The sequence below is a fragment of the Alosa sapidissima genome, chromosome 16 (assembly GCF_018492685.1).
Source record: "Alosa sapidissima isolate fAloSap1 chromosome 16, fAloSap1.pri, whole genome shotgun sequence".
In the NCBI taxonomy this organism is placed as follows: Eukaryota; Metazoa; Chordata; class Actinopteri; order Clupeiformes; family Clupeidae; genus Alosa; species Alosa sapidissima.
In genome coordinates, this window is record NC_055972.1 from 17010905 (window position 1) to 17028536 (window position 17632).

Genomic DNA, 17632 nt, shown 5'->3' on the forward strand with positions numbered 1-17632 from the left:
GCTAGCTACAGATGTTGCTAACAGGCTATCTCTGCCATTAACACAGCTGGCTTGTAGCGGTCAGCTGAAGACGTCGTAATTTATGACGACTTAAAAGTCACTTACTTTAGTTCTTTTGAGAAAACGGTAGTTCACAGTGTCCGCCGCCTTCAAAAATAGGGCTAAAATGACAACGTTTTCAGCTCCGTCTTCGTTTGACAGCTAACGTTACAATTCCAATTCACTGTGCGCTCAGTTCCGCATCCATGAGGGCCTCTTTCCGTCCGTTCTCCACGTAAGACAAGACCGTTCTAGTGCGCATAAAAGTCCCACCCCCTGCGGTAAGGACTGTTTGTAAACACTGAGCTGGTTGCGACGGGACATGTGTGGCACGAGAATGGAAAGCCAGCCTAGTCCTCAAGTTAAGGAAAGTAAGAAATAGATAGTGTGTGATATAAGTTTCCAATGTAGGCTATACTAGCTATCAAGTTTCAAAGGTAAACTTTTATCATTGGGCTGACTTATGGTAGGCCTATTCTAGCCTGGCCCCAGAGTGAAATGTGTATGATCACATTTAGGTAGGCCTAATTGAAATTCGCCTGTCACCTCTCTCACCTCTCTCTTGCTCACACATGCAAGTATACTGACACACACAAACGTACACATTCAAACACTCAAACCTCTCTCTCTCTCTTTCTCTCTCTCTCTCTGTGTGTGTGTGTGTGTCTGTTCATGTGCACATGTGAGTGTAACTTTGAACATGTGTGTGTGTGCAATCATCTATTTGACTGGCCTGGCCATCAAAACATAAAGAAATCATTTTCAAAGAGCGCCCAGTTTGCCACACGCCAACCCCACTGAAGCATGTTATTTTGGGATTTTAAGTTGGCCCTAGATGATTTCCTCTCCTGTCCCGTGGGCTGTTGGCAGGCACATACTGGCCCAGGGCTTTTAAGATCATACGGTTTTACACCACATCAAGCACATGTGCTAATGCACGCAAGGCACCTCAATCTGTGCCGGTTTTGTATTCTGCTGGTGCTTTTTTTTTTCAAGGGAGGGAAGGGGCTAGAAATAGCCTTTTGTGCGCTTTGCTCATAGGATGCTTGGCATAGTTTTCCTACGCTTGTCTCTCTGTTTTTATCCTTCTGTCTCACTCAGTGCTATACTGCACAGTAACAGTTGTTATTGTGTTATTTGTCTGATTTTATAGTGTGCCTTAAGGAAACTCAAAGGAAACCATCCTTGCCAATATTTTCTTATTTATAAGGTGATAAAGTCCTTATATATTTATTATTATTTATAAGGTGAAAATATATGAGTCAAAAACACTGATTGACAGTCTGTACTCTGCTATGTTTCAATTTAAAATAGGCCTATACTGATGAAATATTTGCAAAATGAGTAATTCGTAAATACATGACCCTGTCTTACACAATGATCTGATTTACTGTTGCCTATTCAATTGCCTGTCAATTAGCAGCACAATCTCTGCTTTAATGAATAAGTATGGGCCCTCCAGTGATAGTTTGTTTTCACATTAAGATTTAATGCACAGCATTAACATGGTATTCACACATGGTGGCCTCTTATTTGTCACCTTTAAGCCATTAAGCATCATTACTGCATCCCATTTCTGACATAGACCCATAGTGCCTTTCTGCTCGCTGCTCTTGCACAAATCCAAATTCATTCTCGTTGAGATATGGCTTCATTTGGCCTGCCTGCAGCACATAAACACTCCTCCCCAATTCACTCTAACAACGCTAAGCTTTTCTGTTTCTGTCATGTGGGTGCCATTTCACAGTCTCCAGTCATCTCCTTTCTTTCTGTATTCAGTCAAACCGGTGAGACTGGAACTTTGTCAGTGCGGCCAGGTGGGGCTAGCCTTTAAAGTCTGTCACAATGCCGATTCCTTAAGGCTTCCACCTTTTAGTAATCCATTTGTTGGAACCATGGCGACTATGCTAAGCTTGATATCTTAAATGCACAAGTCTAAATCCTGTGTAGGTGTGTCCCAACTTGAGTGTAAGGCTTGGTTGTTCGCTGAGTATCTTAAACTATTGATATGGATTCAGGTTTCTGTGGCATGTTTGCTCATTGGTGCTTCCTGGGTGCACTGATTCCCAGGTGGTGCACGTGGCTGACAGCCCATAGGGTTTGTGACGGCTTAACAAAATACCGTACAAACCCTTACCATTGCCAAACGATTATTTGACTTTAAAGGTGGACAGAAAAATAAAGCCTGAACAATGGCCTCTTCAGATATTTGCAAGCTAGACTTTGAGTCGGTGTTATGGACTGTTTAATGGGTGTGGCAAGAATGCTCCAGTAAATTCTATTGGCCCATAAGGTCAATTTACTGCACGCAAAGCAATAAAAGGTGTTTCCCTGAACAAAGGTAACCTGAAAGAAATGTCCAGTCAGTCCAGTAAATAGACACAGCTATTATTATCTCTCTTTGTGGCATGCTGATAACAGCATGGGGCTCCAGTTACATGCAGCATGTGTGTGGGGTTCCATTTGTCATGCATAACAGACAGAAAGAAGCTCAAATTTCACCTTATCTCTAAACTATGTGTGTATGTAAGTGTGTGTGTGTGTGTGTGTGTGTGTGTGTGTGTGTGTGTGTTTGTGTGTTTATCTCAACCTGCCATGGATGCACTGCCTAGGCTGTCCTTCCCAACCCTCTAAACAATAGCAACAAATACACACATACACATGTTTCCAAACAGCTGTAAAGTGATACTTTTAGAGGACTATCTGTCTGATTAATGGAAACGTGGAGGCCATAAAAGCTGGCACACTCACCAGTCTCTTTGTTGGATATGCCATTTGGATGAATATTTGATGTGGACTAAGTGAGGTGTGACTGCCACTGACCCCTCCTCCTCCCCCCTCCAGTGTCCTGTCCCGGGCTTGCTCCCACTCCCTGCCTGCCTCCATTTAGATGGGAGTGTCTCATTCATCAGGTGCTGACAAACGCCTCAGTGAGGCCGCTTTAACCGGTACTCCTGCTCTCCTGCTTCAGCTTTCCGCATTCTCTATCCCTGACCTTGAGTTGTGGGCAGGGGGAGTGCTGCACCAGGACATAGGCCTTAACTCTCTCTCTCTTTCTCTCTCTCTCTCTCTCTCTCTCTCTCTCTCTCTCTCTCTCTCTCTCTGTCTGTTTCTCTCTCTCCCCCTCTGTCATTCAAGTATTTAATAGTCAACAACACTAGTAATGAGTATAATGACCGCTTATGTTTATACAAGAAACAGATTTAAAGAAAAAGCAACACTTTTGCATTGAGTTTAGGTTTCGTGTGAACTTTGATCCATGTTCTACAGATAGAGAGTGTATGTGTCCTGTGGAAAATCTGCATATAAGAATTAACATAGAGCTCTACAGCAAACTTTAACGTTTCAGATTAAAATAAAAATAAAACAAATACTGAATAGCCAAGCAGAATGTCCAGTGGAGATTCATAGTGGGCCACAGCACTTTGGCTGAAAGAGCTGAAAACTACTAGGATGTGGCCCACATGTAACACTCCTTAGCACTGGTTCATTGGGGAGTTGGAGGGGCCATGACTAAGCAACAGGTGCCAAACGAAAACAAGCCTGTCTTTTTATAGTCACAAAGATCACGGGGCATGAATTAACAAATAGCAAATGACCTACAGCTTCTGCTGACTGAAACATGACTACATTGCTGTGAGACACATGCCTTTAGCATGGTGAACATACAGTATGTAGGCCTAATCATGGCACATTACAGCTAGCTATCTAGTACAGCTAGAGAGATTGTTATTAATGCTAAATTAATTAATGGTCATACAAGATTTGTATTGGTGAGGGATAATTCACAATATTCTATTACAACAATGTGAATACCATTTTTGGTCAGCCTGCTTGCTTCAGGCCTCCTCACAAACAACTTTCAAAAAGACTATTATTTACCAAAAAGTAAGTGCTACTTTGTCCAATTCCTAAGACAACAGTGAATGTACACACCTGAGAGACCAGCTCTGGTAGGGAGGCCTTGGATTCTTGTCCTTGCTTTAAATTAGTATTTAAATTGCATCGAACCCAATTGCATTGAATCTGTTTAAGGCCAGGCTAAATGGAAATTCTATAGTTGGCTGGGATGGAGGTTCATAATGTTTTGCAAATAGTAATTAGGCCTATTTTGAAATAACGAATAAATCCCTTTTGAGAACGTCATCACAACTGTTTGAGTCATGGTAATGACCTGCCAACATCTTTATACATACAGTGCCTTCCACATTTTGTCCCCTTGGAATCATAAGGTTATCTGACATTTTTGTAAAAACTGAGTTATTCACATAATTATTACTCTGCAACATCTTATTTATTCTGTGGGGTGTTTCTTCAAATTACTTGCAATTTAGGACTTTGGACTATATATAAAAAGACTTGTTCCGCATATTAACCCATCTATAAATGGCTTACTGAATACAAAATCAAGCTGCCATGGCCATTTCAGTCCCCTGATCTGAACTCCATAAAAAAAACAGTGGGGTGAGTAAAAAAGGAGATTGCAGTCGACCTAGACGATTTGGAGAGATTTGGAAAGAAGAATTGTCTCAAATCCCTTTGTATTCTCCAACTTTGAGATGTCAAATTTCATGATAATAGCCTAGTCTACTTCTCTGCTGGTATTTGCTGTATAGGTTGAAGGGCCATGTAACTAAGGAGTAGCCCAGTGCTGTTAGGTTGTCTTGGCCACAGATCATCAGATCCGATCAGCATTGTCTGTTGTTGTAATAATAAAGCTCACACTCAGGAACATGGTCCTAAACATACAGAGTTACCATAGAAGTGATCTTAGCTGTTCTGGGATTACTTTTAAAGGGTGTCACCTTTCATATGACCTTTTATGGTGGGCTTAAAACATGATTAAAGTTTTAATATGTCAAAGCGCATGGTTATTTTAAATAACAAGTAGCAATGCCCAGGTCTCTTTTTGGTCCAAATGAGTCAGTAGAATTGTAAATGATTAGATTTTTTGGGGGGCGTCTGCCTAAGCATCTGTTGGCTTGAATGTTTGAAGGACAGACTAATAATAGAAAAGTAATAATATAATGGATTGAGCCTTGCTGCCAAGCGACTGGGGGGACACAGTGACTTGCTTTCAAATGTGTGACTCTAGTGAGTTCATAACAATTTGAAAATCAACCAATCCTAATACAAACATAAAAGACTAATAGGCTAAATGATAAATCTCAAGAAATAAGCTACTCAAATGTAGGCTACATGGGTGGACTAACAATTTCAGGTGTTTTTTCAAGCAGTGTGTGGATTTCAGACAGCCCACCACTGACAGTTCAGCCCACTCCGTTTCATTGGAGGAATAAATGATAATTGGCATTATTCAGAAGTTAGGTGTTTGACTTACGGCGCTAAGACTTCTTATTCTGATTGGACGTTGAGTGTAGATACACACCCACCAGGTAACCTGGTGTCCAATCAGCTAAACACTTTCATATTTTTCCTTAAAGTAAATATTTAGGACAAACTGGGATTGTAGCCTAAGTGAATGTATGTTTGTGTCCTCGATCACGTTGGTCTGTAGTGTCCTCGATAGAAAAAAAAATACTGACTAAGCAGTTTGACAGCAAATGCCAAACGTTTGCTGTCCTGGCTTTTCGCTCCTCTCGGTTAGAAAAGTATTCGCAGGGTGTCCGGAACTGGTGCAACATCGACTCCCTTCCGAAGTAGCTGGTGGCGTTGGCTTGTAGATGAGACGGTAGCCCAGCCCAGCAGCCCGCCTATTCCCCTCCCTTCCCAGCTCGGTCTCACTAGGTTTGCCTGCAGCATTCGCGTCCTCGGCCAGGTTTTACTTCAGAGATGGCTGCGAAAGTGTGTAGGTCGGTTCTCTTCTTGTCCAGGAGCAGTGGATCGGTGGCAGCCACCTTCCCCGTACTTGGTGTCTCCTCACAACGGCATCAACACAAAAGATCGGTAAGAAAGCCCACTTGGAGCATGCATTGTACAGGGGTTGGTGGGCTAGGGAGGAGGCGAAAGACTGGATGGGTTCTCGGTACTGAAAAGAGTAGCCTGGACGGGAAATGGGCTTGCTAAGGAAGTAACGTTAGCTTGCTCCGGTTTTGATATTTCTTACGGTCTTGTACCGACTGCGGCAGATGACTCGTTTAGGTTGATGACTATTTAGCACTTTTTGAGAGGTATTATTATTGTTATCCACATATTCGGTTTGGCGAATGTGAAACTAACATGGGATAGCCTAGGCTACTGTCTGCCGATGGACAGGGACACCCCTCCTTGACATTAAAATGGCTAGTTACGGCTTGACCAACTGCTTTGGTAGTTCACATGTGTGTGATATTTTGTTGTGTCTTCTAGTCGCAGACGGAGGTTTCGTTATGTCTGTCAACTTCAACAAGGTTTTGATCGTGACGTTCGTGTATATTGAATTATTCGCCCACATAACCTTGAATGCAACAGTGGTTTTCCAACTCGTTATGGACTTATCGAGGCTACCTGGTAAACCGACCGTGGAAAATGGGTTAACCAGAGTGGGACTGTCATTTGGGCAGTGTCTATTAGCTTTTGACCTCCGCTTCTACTCCTTAATCGATTAAACCGAACGCCCCATACCCCCTCCCATTTCTTTTTCCCGTAGCTTGGCCGACCAGCAGTGTGCCTCTGCAGTGTGTGTGTAGTGAGGGGAAGAGAGCGAGCGAGCGAGAGAGAGTGTGTGTGTGAGCGAGTTAATGTGACAGTGCGGCATAGGAACTCTAGTCTTAAGAGCTGCGCGCGTCTCCACGTTCAGGGAAATACAAGCCTCAATGGACAACAGGCTACTCCGAACGACATGTAAACGACGGGGCGCGCGCGCATTACCCCATATTACCCCCCCCCCCCCCCCTCAAACACACTATACACACCCACACACCTCCCTTTCTGCGGGTGTTCCCCCTTTATCGGGGAGCTCCTTGATTTGCCTTCTCTTAACTCCCCTTCTTTGAGAAACTCCGAATATGCGCACCGCTCAGCATAGTCGTGAGCGGAGCGTGCCGTCCCAGTACACTGTAGCAGAAATGTAATTGTGTTTTCCAGACCCTGTCGATTGCTCAACGGAGCAATAATTACATCGCCTTCCGTGTGCGTCCCAGGCCACTGCAGTAGACATGACTCCCGTCGTTTACTAGGCTACTATGAGCGGGTGTAATGAATGAAAATTGAATGGTGGCAGAAAAGATGGAACTGGTGAGGAAAACGGCTACAGTGCATGTCAATGCAGCACAACATTTTACAGTTTCACTTGACAGTGGGAGTGTTGTTGTTGTAGGTAAAGGAGATGGAGATGGTTTGGTTTGCAGGAGTGTCTGGTATGTAAACAGGAATTCTCATATGTGGTTCAGTCTAGATGTGGTTTAGTCTGTCTACTATCTATGGCTGCATACTTGCCTTCCATCCCTCAATTTATCCCCTTTGGGCATGGCTGCCTCAGCAAGGACATTTTCCCTGCACTTTTCGAGTAAATGTTTGGCTCAGACCTGTCATAGTATGCTGGCAGAGCGGGAATTCCCCGTGACGGCATTTGCGTCTGAAGTTCACCTGAGGGGAAGAGCAGAGAGCAAGTTTGTCTTTCATTGAGCTGAATATGAGTGATGTTAGTGTGCACAGCCAGGTTTGCAGTAATCAGTCAGTCGTCAGTCAGCCAGTCACCACACAGCAGCAACAGACTGAGATGGTGACCGTTTCACCAGAGCACCTCCAGGTTTCTCTGGCCCTCATTCTCTAGTACTGAACCTAAGGGATGGGATGGGGTTTTATCTGTCTCCAGCCTAGTGTGATGAAGTGAAAAAGTCATGCTTATCATCTGGCCTTGTCAGCCAGAGAGATGTTTGCAATGGGTCATACCTTCACCTGTGACGCTTGCCTTGGTCCCTTGAGCCTGGCACTTAACCTGCCCTGGCTTTCTATTGACTCTGCTGTCCAATAAAAAGCTGTCATTTAAATGCGGCGTGTGCTGTCAGCTTGTAGCCTAGGGAGTGGAATATGGGAGAGAGGGGGGAAATCAGCACTTCCTGTGAGAAGAGGCGTAAATCACAGTCAGTCAGTGATAAGATCTCTAACCAGCCTGACTGAGTGTTGCCATCTGTGCTCATTCCCTTACACTGCATCAATCCATCACACAACCTTGTGCAATCTGTGGCTCCTTGAGGAGCAATGGTTTCTGTGTCCCATGTTGCCTGAAGACACCTTGGTCTAACAACATTCTTTGTTTATTCTTTTAAATTATTTAAATTTAAATAATTTAATTTGTGTTTTTACTTGAGACCCTTTCTTGTTGTAATTGTGCTAATTGGGGCCACAAAGCTAAGACCCCCCACAGAATGTTAATCCAATCAGGATTTGAATAACCCAATTAACCCCTGCTACCTTGATGGAGTCTGTGGACAAAGTGATCTGGATTAGTGGGATAAGAGACTTGTCAGGCAAGTGGAAGACAAGGAGAAACTCCTTAAAGCTGATCTCATTGTTGGTGAGCTAGAGAGTGAGGGGTAGGAGGAATGATTGACAAAGATGGATATTGAACCTGTCTTTAATTGATCCGTTGAAATGGAGACTCCTGGGGTTAAAAATACGAGGGACTGAGGATATGTTAGCTTGTTTGTGAGGATGGCTGTGAGCCACAGCATGACATTGAGCCAAATCTTTTTACTGGAAGACTTTTGAAACAGCTTTTTGATTTGGCATTACATGATGTTACTCTTGGCCAATTTTGACTAATAATTCTGAGTTGAGGGATTTTTGGATGGCATTGACTGATTGTTGTGTCCCGGACTACTTTGAGGGATTTGTAGATCAGAGGTGTAATGTATTCAAAATATCAAACAAATTCAAATGCTAGCAAATATTTTTAAATATGTGTGTACATGCACAAACAGTGTGTTTTCACTAAAATGTTCAAATGCACACATTGAAACAAAACATGTTAACCTCAGCCATTCTCCGCTGTTTGGCCAAGTTGAACAGACCTCTGATTGAACAGATGAGGTCTATTTTATCTGGGACTGCCTTTATCCACCCAGAACTTTTTTCTGCAAAGTATGGAGCCCTCAGGCAATGCGGCACTGCTGCAAGCTGTACTGACCGTTTCACTGGTTATTTCAAATCAGCTGCCTGAATATTTAACTGGTGTAATTATTTTAAAAGAGGGATTCTGTGAGTGTGGTATTCCTGAGTAATTGCCTAACGTAATCTGAATGTTGCCAAATTAACCGACTCTTAGCGCTGCTTTTCGATGTCTGGAAATTGAAGGCTAACTCTGACCACACACACACACCATAAAGCACCTTCTGGCATTGCACAATATGCATTGCCCATGTTTTCTTGGTATCACGATGCCAGCTGTTATGGTATTTCGTAAAATCTGAACCACTGTGTAATTGCAGATGTCTTAAGACAAATGGGGGATGTAGGTTAATGCTTTAATCTTGGTATGCCTGCAGTGAATCCTGTGCTTTTGGTCTTGTTTATTTTATGTCATGGGCCTGTTATGTTATGTCTTGGTCTGTTATATGGACATGCATTGACTAATATTGTCATTTGGAGTTTTGAAAGCATGTGTTAATGGGACCTTATCCCCAAAGTATTTGAAATTCACAATAATCAAGGTAGGAGGAAGACACAGTTTTCTCATACAAATTGGTCAAGTTTTCAACAAGCCTTCAGAGGAAAAATAGCCTATGACATATGATTCTACCTTAATACTTTTCTCTCGACGCAAAGAATGGGTGCTCGCTCTCTGGCTGTAAGATTGCATTGACGCTGTGTCTATCTCTCATAGAGACCCAAATTATTATTGTACCTGATTTGATGAAAATGATTAGGGGGCCCGTCAGTCATTCCAGGCTACTTCTGGACTGGTGCAGGAAGCAAAACTTTTCAAGAGGCTTGTAGGCTGGATGGTGCTTTTGGCTGTGTTAAGACCACTGGCCTCAGTGCACAGCCTGTCTCGTTAGAGCTCTCATTACTGACGGTGAGCCTGTGCCAAAGCTGGTTCATGGCCTCTCTCATACATGGCAGATGTTCACTTTGAAGGTAAAGGACAGTGGTGCCGTGTGTGTACAGTCTGAGTTACTGTGTGTGCGTGCGTGTGTGCGTGCATGCGTGTTTGCAGTAGGGATGTGTCCTATTGTATTGATATCGATATTAGCAGTACGGTAGTATTCCTCCCCTTGATAGAAATTAGTCTTATCACGATATCAATGGTATATGTGCTGCAAGGTGGGCAGCTGACGAGAAGAGTTTGTTGCTGATGACTGTAAGCCCTCAAGCCTGTAAGCTGACACGACTAGCTGAGACAACTGTGGTGAAAATAATATTTTAATTTCATCATTTATATCATTATTGTCAAAAACACAAGGAAATACCGTGATCTGTAGCCTACAGTAGTTTTAGTTTGCATACACAGGGGTTTATGGATAGGCCTAGTACAAAATGTGTCCACTTTGGTCAGATATTTTGTGGTACGTGTGTACTGGAGACAAACACAAATCCCCATTACAGTGTGTGTACACAATAGCTTTTCTCATTGGCTGCATCCTTGTGTGTCGCTGTCCTTGTATCCCACTGCCTTTATGCTCTGAAGGGTCGTGTGGGTGGGTGTAGGTGCAAGCACCTAGTATGAACATAACAGGCTTTTAATTGCTAGTAGTCTGGGAGGCCTGTTATTTCCCCTGTTAAAAACTTTTGAGTTTTGCAACTTTTGAGCTTTGATAGTCTGAGGAGAAGGTTTCCTAAAAAGGTCAGGAGGGTCCTCTATTAAGGGGCTAATTTGCTTGCCACGTGTAGAAGTCTCAGCTTGTCAGAGTGCAATTAGCAATGTTATCATCATAGACCCTTTCAATCTCTTCCTTGAGAGTTTCCATTTGAAAAACCAACAAAGATACCTTGAAATGAAAATGTATTGGACTTTAGCGCAATGTTCTACAAAATGTTGACTTTAAAACTTTTCCCCAAGCTTAGTTCAATGTTGTTTTCTGTGCCACCAGAAATGCCTCAGGAACACACTGTTTAGCAGTTGATGAAATTGTCGCTAGAATACTCGATTCCAAAAAGAAACAATAGCTGCAACCCTTAATATCTACAGCTCATTGTGAAGTCAGTTGTCCTCAATGAGGGTGTAAACTGGGCCAGTGGGTGCTGCGCTATGATGGATGGGTGAGAGATGTGGTTAGTTACCTCCACCGCCTCTCCTGCGGAGCCTGCTTTGAACTCTCGCTGAAAGGGGTGACTGTGGTGCTGTCATAACCGCTCTGGCTCACCTTGAAACAATGGAGACAATCAGGGCTGTTGTTGTTTTGGAAAGCCATTAATGTGACGAGAGAGAGAGAGATATCAACTTTGTTTTATTTAGTCACACCTTAAAGGAAGGTCAAGTTGGGAAGGAGGAGCCCTTTCTACCCTGACTTGTTTGACAGAAGAGACCCTGTGCTTTATGTTTCATGTTCCTTTCTGGGTGTGATAGCGTGTGTGCAGCCCAGAATAGAGCTAAACTAGCTGCTTTTATGGCGTCGTCCTTGGATGCCTGTCATGAGGGCTTGCATAGCTACTTGCCCCTGCAGCAGTGCCAACATGCTATACCAGAGACTTTCTAATGAGGAGACACAGCACTCAAAAAACCCTCCATAGAAATGCATGGGGTTAGTTTGTAACGCCAATATGGCCGCTGTCTACACATATCACACCCCTTCCTCGGCAAAACGTCAACATGTGAATACATTGAGCCAATCATGTGGTGTGATGTGAATACATTGAGCCAATCATATGGTGTGTTGTGAAGACATCGTGCCAATCATGTGTTGTGAACTCGCAGCTGGAGCAAGATTGGTGTCGTGAAGCCTTGTTCACGCGCATTTCTGCCGAAGAGGATGCCCGATGAGTGCCCAAAAAGCGTTGCTATATGGCCGCTGAGTGGAGGGACTTGCCTAAAAGGACTTTGGCTATACTTACCATTCTGTCCAGCCTCTCCCATCTCTCCATACACACCCCCTCTCCTCTAACCATCTCACAACCCCTCCATGCCCCCCCTCCAGCCCCACCTTCCCAGCCACCACCAATTGATCTTCATTTCGTCGCCTTGCTTAATTGAAAACAATAAATGAAATTTGACAGATTCGATTCGGCGTGGTTCATCATTTTAAGCAAGCCCTCTGAAAATCCATAAGTGGTTGCACCAGACGTCCTGCTGGTTAAGCAGAAACACAAACACCACTCAACCGCAAAATGGAGAGGCTATAAAAATAAGAATGAGGGCCTGATGAGATGATTGATGGAGGTGCATCTGTAGTCATTACCTGCATGAGGCATGTCATGTCTGCAGAGTCTCCTTTTCAGAATTCTTTGCCAATCAGAGATAAGTGTTCACAACTCCACTGAAGCACCATTGGGTATAGGCAGGTATTTTACCTGAGACCACACTATTAAAACAATAAATACATGACGGTTAGATCTCTTTTAGACAGTATTGCCTAAGTTTGGGCCGTGTGTTGTGCCAGAGAGGGCTGAACAGAGAGTAAATATTTAATATTCCATCAGTTGCTAAATATGTTAGCACTCTGACACGTCTTACAAATTGCCAGTAATTTTGACACTTGTTTTGCTTCAGTTCTAAACAGTGATGGTGTAAATTTGAACGTAATTGACATTTTCACAATTTGCATTGATTTGAATCGTCGTTTACACTACATCTGTACTGGACATGTTGTTATTACTCTATGAAGAGATACAATCCATAGGCCTACAAAACACTAGCCAAGTTGTCTTGGGATCTGAAGGATGAACCAGGTACAAACACCAAAAGTGTCTCATTTAACATTTGTATATTGAGGGTCATTACAAAGCTCAAATTGGCATGGTTGCTTATACAGGCTGCTGTCTACCTCTTGCGATATGACCCAGGAAATAGGAGGAGGTGGGCCATGTTGGGTGAAGGTTGTGTCTGCTGTCCCTTTCTAAAACCCACCTTTCCCTGTGACACTGCTGTGAGAGGCGATTGGGTGTCCGGCGCAGGTCAGTATCGATTAGCAGAGCTGACATCAGAAAGGCTTGGCATTTCCAGGCTTGCTTCATGTAGCCTACACCGTCGAGGTAAATTGGGACGACTTAGTGACGAGGCGACATTCTAAGATAGCCTACGCCATGTACACTTTGATTGTGTCTTGCTAGTTAGCGAGCACCCATACCTCTCGTCGTGATCCAGTTCCGACATGGCATTTGGATATTAGCCTGAGGATGTAGCCAGGACGTGACAAAGCCGTCAAGCCAACACGAAGACGCGGACAGCTCTAACAGGCCTGTCGAGACTGCAGAAAGAGAGACTGTGGTAGATGGGACTCGATGTGATGTCAGAAAAATGTCCCTGCTGTGGGGACTTGACCACAAGGCTGTTTGTGCCGTGACTGTGTGCAAGTCAGGACAGCAGACATGCCTCTACCCAGCCTAAATTCACTTCTATAGTTTTTTGCAGGCATGAGACATATGCCACTGCTGCAGGTTAGAAGTTCGTGTCCGGCTCCTCGGTACTTTTAAGTGCACTCTTCGGGCAACCCAAGGATTCCATTTACTTTCCTTGTTCCGGGAATCTGTGCTCTTTCCTACGATTAAGTGGGAGAGGTTTGCATATTCAAAGAGAGTCGGTCATCCATGGAAAAAGAGATAATAATTTTGCGTCTTCCTGAAGGAAAGCTATGGAGATTTAATGAGGTCTTATTTTGAGGGGAGAGCCTCGGGAGTCACTAAAGAGTGTCTGGCCTGTCCTCTGTTTGCGATGCAATTAGTCGCCAACCTGACGGCATAGACACACACTGACTGTGGACTTGATGGAGGGAAGGAGGGAGAGAAAGAAAGGGAGAGGGGGAGGTAGGAACGACAGCGAGAGAATGCTGTGTTTGCAAACACACACCTGTGTCTGTCGACCGTCCTCTGGCCTCCCGAGTGGCCAGGATGGAAGAGAAGCGAAATGCTAGCTTGTTCTGCTTACACTTCTCTACTACCTAATTACTGAACAGCTGCATCTTACTGTAACGTTAGCAGTTTTTCCTCTTTTCGTGTTCTCGATCTCTTTCTCTTTCTCACTCACTCTCACTTCACACTTTCTTAGCCCCTCTCCCTCTGCCCCGCCCCCGTCGTGTCACCCGGCCCATCACATTTACCAAATCGCAGCTTGTTGTGTCTGCAACTTTCTATTTTACTCATAGCTCCGCGCTGATACGTCTGAGTCCTTGGTTCTCGTTTTTTTTAAAGCCCCCAAACCCCAAGGCTCTGCCAAAACAGAACAGCTCGTGGAACACACTGCAGCGTAAGCAACCCTCCGACACTTTAACACACAGGGAATATAAGCAGTCAGCCAGAGTGACGGAACAGAAGCCATCAGAGTGTTGGGCCTGGACTACAGTCTGGCTAGCGCTTGTGGTCAAGTGGTGCTTAGCCTGTGTGTGTTAGCCTAGCCTCGTCTGTCTAGCACGAGGGGAGTGGTGGGCCTTCCCTGCTGAAGGACTGTTTGAAAGGCAGGGGAGGTGGACACATGGGGTGGGGGACATGCACGTGGAGCCGGGAGGGGAATCAATGTAATTACTCCGCTGGCAGCTCATCCTAGCAGGCGGTGGTCTATGAAGGGAGGTAGGGGTGATGTTGGAGTTGCGGGTGGCTGGAGGCAAGCTCCATCTTTCTCTCTCTTTCTCCTCTTCCCTCTCCCTCTTTCCATCTCTTCCTCTCCACCTCTCTCACATGCTCTCTCAAACACTCATTTACTCACACACACAAACACACAGTCTCTCTCTCTCTCTCCCTCTCTCTCCTGTTTAGCGACAGAGCAGGGCAGCCAAACTGCCCCCTACACCGCTGGCAGGAGCGCCATGCACAGCCTGATGGGTAATTTGCCTTAGATGGAATCTGGCCCGTGTTCAAAGGCACCTTTTAAGAAGCGAGCACGCTAAGCGAATTGTTTATGTAAATAACATCATCCTCCGGCGCATCTCCCATTTCCTAAGGCTGCCATGGAGGTAATTGGCGCGATATTTGTCCCCTAATATGAGCCTGGCCTCAGTCATAAGTGAGTGCTGAAGGAGTGACGCTGATAAAAGTCAACGCCACTGCGGCTGGCTGGTCAGACTGAGAAATGACGTGGTGCGTGTGTGTTAATGATCCCCGCTTGGTAATGGAACACGATAGCTGTAATTGCGGGGTATCAGTTGTCACAAATGGAGCTGTGTGTGTGCCTGCCGAAAGAGCTGGCATCCTGGCCTTTTGTGTGGTGCAGTGCTACACTGGCAGGGCGCTCATGTAAACGCGGGCTAATTGTTCTTTATCACAATTACCATGAGTGACCCCCAGAGAGGATGACTCTTCTATACATCAACACTTGTTTTATCTCTTCTATTTAGCTTCTCATAGACAACACACACACACACACACACACACACACACACACACAGACACACGCACACAGAGCACAGCACATGTCCCCAATGGTGTTTTTAGTTGGCGAACACCGTGTGTGTGTGTGTGTGTGTGTGTGTGTGTGTGTGTGTGTGTGTGTGTGTGTGTGTGTGTGTGTGTGTGTGTGTGTGTGTGTGTGTAGGCAGATGTAGCTAGAAGGTTTATTCAATAATCATTCAGAATGTTGTGCACATGCTGTAGTCTTGCTGCTGGGAATAGGAAGAAGAGAGAGAGACTTGTGGGTCATGAGGGATGGATAAAAAAGAATGAAAGAAAGAAAAAACGGAGCGAAGTGGGGACGAGAGAAGAATAAGAGATAGCCGACAAGACGAGGAGAGGTGTAGCCAGCCATATGTCTCTCCCTCCTCCTCCTCCTCATCCTCATCCTCATTCAGCACACGGGCCTGGCGGCTGCAGCGGCAGCAGTGGGCTGCGGTGATGCGTCTCCTGGGCCCGGGACAAGAGAGAGAGAGGGAGAGCTACAGATGACCCGGCTACCTGCAGCCCTTTATCACACCGCGCCTGGGAGCAAGAACGGGGAGGAGCGGAGGCGATCAAATCATTCCTTAGTTGTGTATTTTCTTTGCTTTATCCAAGGGTTGCTTCTATGGAATTGTAAATATATATTTCACAGGCACAAGTTTTTACATAGAAAGAGTAGTGTTTATTGGGATGTGAAATCCAGACCAGACTGATTACACCAGTGTTTGAGACATCTCTCAAAGCAGAGCTTGGACCCTCTTCTGAAAACTGATCAATTCAGTGGAATAAGCAAGCTCGTTTAAAGGCAGTGTTCTTTCTCTTGGTATCTGTCAGATACAGCACAGTGTTGGATCAGCCTACCTCTGACACAGCCCCATCTATAAATAGGATATTTGGGAGATGAAGGGATTCGTGTTTTTGAAGCGCTTCTACCAAGAGGAGAACTGTGATGGGTTGTGCGATTTAGGGGCTTTAGATCCATAGTGGGCATTGACTCAGCTTGTGGAAGTACTGTATCTAGCGTGGACGAGGGGGAAACTAGTGAAACAACGTTTTGAGTTTGGTCTTGTTCTGGGCAGCGTATGCATTGACCATATCTGCTGCTGTCTCAAACAGCATTCATGCACACGGCCACACGCAACCCCCACACACACACACCACTGTCACGCCAAGGCCCTGTTTCTGCAAAGCTGGCCGGGTGCCTTATAGGCATTTGCCAGTGGGCAGGTGTGGAAGTCATGAAGCTCCCATCAGGCAGGTAATGGCTCCTGTGCCTGTGGGTGGTGGATGGGTGAGGGAGGGAGGGAGCGAGCGAGCACAGATGGTGTTCTAACTCTGAGCCGTTGATGGGTGCAGTCACCCAGGGTGGCAGTCTCCAGGGGATGGTCTGGGAAGGTATGGCTCCTGCGTATTATATATGGGAGAGCTGAGAGACACCATTACGGGCTCTAGCGCTCTCCGTAGTGAAGGATGTCTGCTACCTGGAGCGGCTGTCACTCATCCTGTTTGGGTGTGTCTCTGTGTGGCTTTGCAACCTCATGCTAGTTTGGCAAGAGGAATTCCTAGATGAGGGTGGTTCCAGGTGTGTGTGTGTGTGTGTGTGTGTTTAACACGCAGGGCCCCATCGTAATTGTCATGGCTTGTCAATGTAATCTGTTTCTGAGATTGGATCCTCCACAGACCCAATCATGAACCGCCCATCTTATCACTGCAGAAGGAGAGACAGAGAGGGTGGGAGAGAGAAAGAGAGACGGGATGAGCCGAGAGAGAGAGAAAGTGAGCGGAGAGAGAGAGAAAGTGGGTAAAAGAGAGGGTGGGACAGGAAAGGTAAATCTCCACAGCATTCGTCACTCTGCTGAGTAGTCACTGTTTCCCCACAGCTCTCCTTCAGCTAGGGAATCCTCAGGGAATCCCCACCAGAGAGAGAGAGAGAGAGAGAGGGAGAGAGGGAGGACTGAAAAGGCGGGAGAAAGGAATGAGGGAGGGAGAAGAAAAGGGAGTTGCCTTTTGGCATGTTGTGAGAAGGGAGCCATGTTTTCCAACGGAACACACGGATGTACAAAGGACTGGTCTCAAAAGCAGTTTCCATCTCTCTCTCTTTCTCTCTTTCTCTCTCTCTCTTGAGCCTGAGGCTACTGCTTTAGCTAAAATATATTTTTAGTTTGGCTGTAATTCCCATGCCCCAACCGAG

At 45.2% G+C, this 17632-nt stretch overlaps 2 protein-coding genes across 7 annotated transcripts in view; one reads left to right on the forward strand and one right to left on the reverse strand.

Moving 5' to 3' along the window:
• micu1 (mitochondrial calcium uptake 1) overlaps positions 1-291 on the reverse strand; it is a 47622-nt gene extending 47331 nt beyond the window's left edge. For all 6 annotated transcript variants that reach the window (XM_042066386.1, XM_042066385.1, XM_042066384.1 and 3 more), the window contains exon 1: positions 106-291. The gene's annotated coding sequence lies outside the window, so the exon portion shown is untranslated. The remainder of the gene's footprint in view (positions 1-105) is intronic.
• Positions 292-5515: 5224 nt separating this feature from the next.
• The window catches only part of mcu (mitochondrial calcium uniporter), a 66376-nt gene continuing 54259 nt past the window's right edge, over positions 5516-17632 (forward strand). The window contains exon 1 of the mRNA XM_042066387.1: positions 5516-5946. Coding sequence (XP_041922321.1) covers positions 5833-5946 — 114 coding nt within the window. The 5' untranslated portion in view covers positions 5516-5832. The remainder of the gene's footprint in view (positions 5947-17632) is intronic.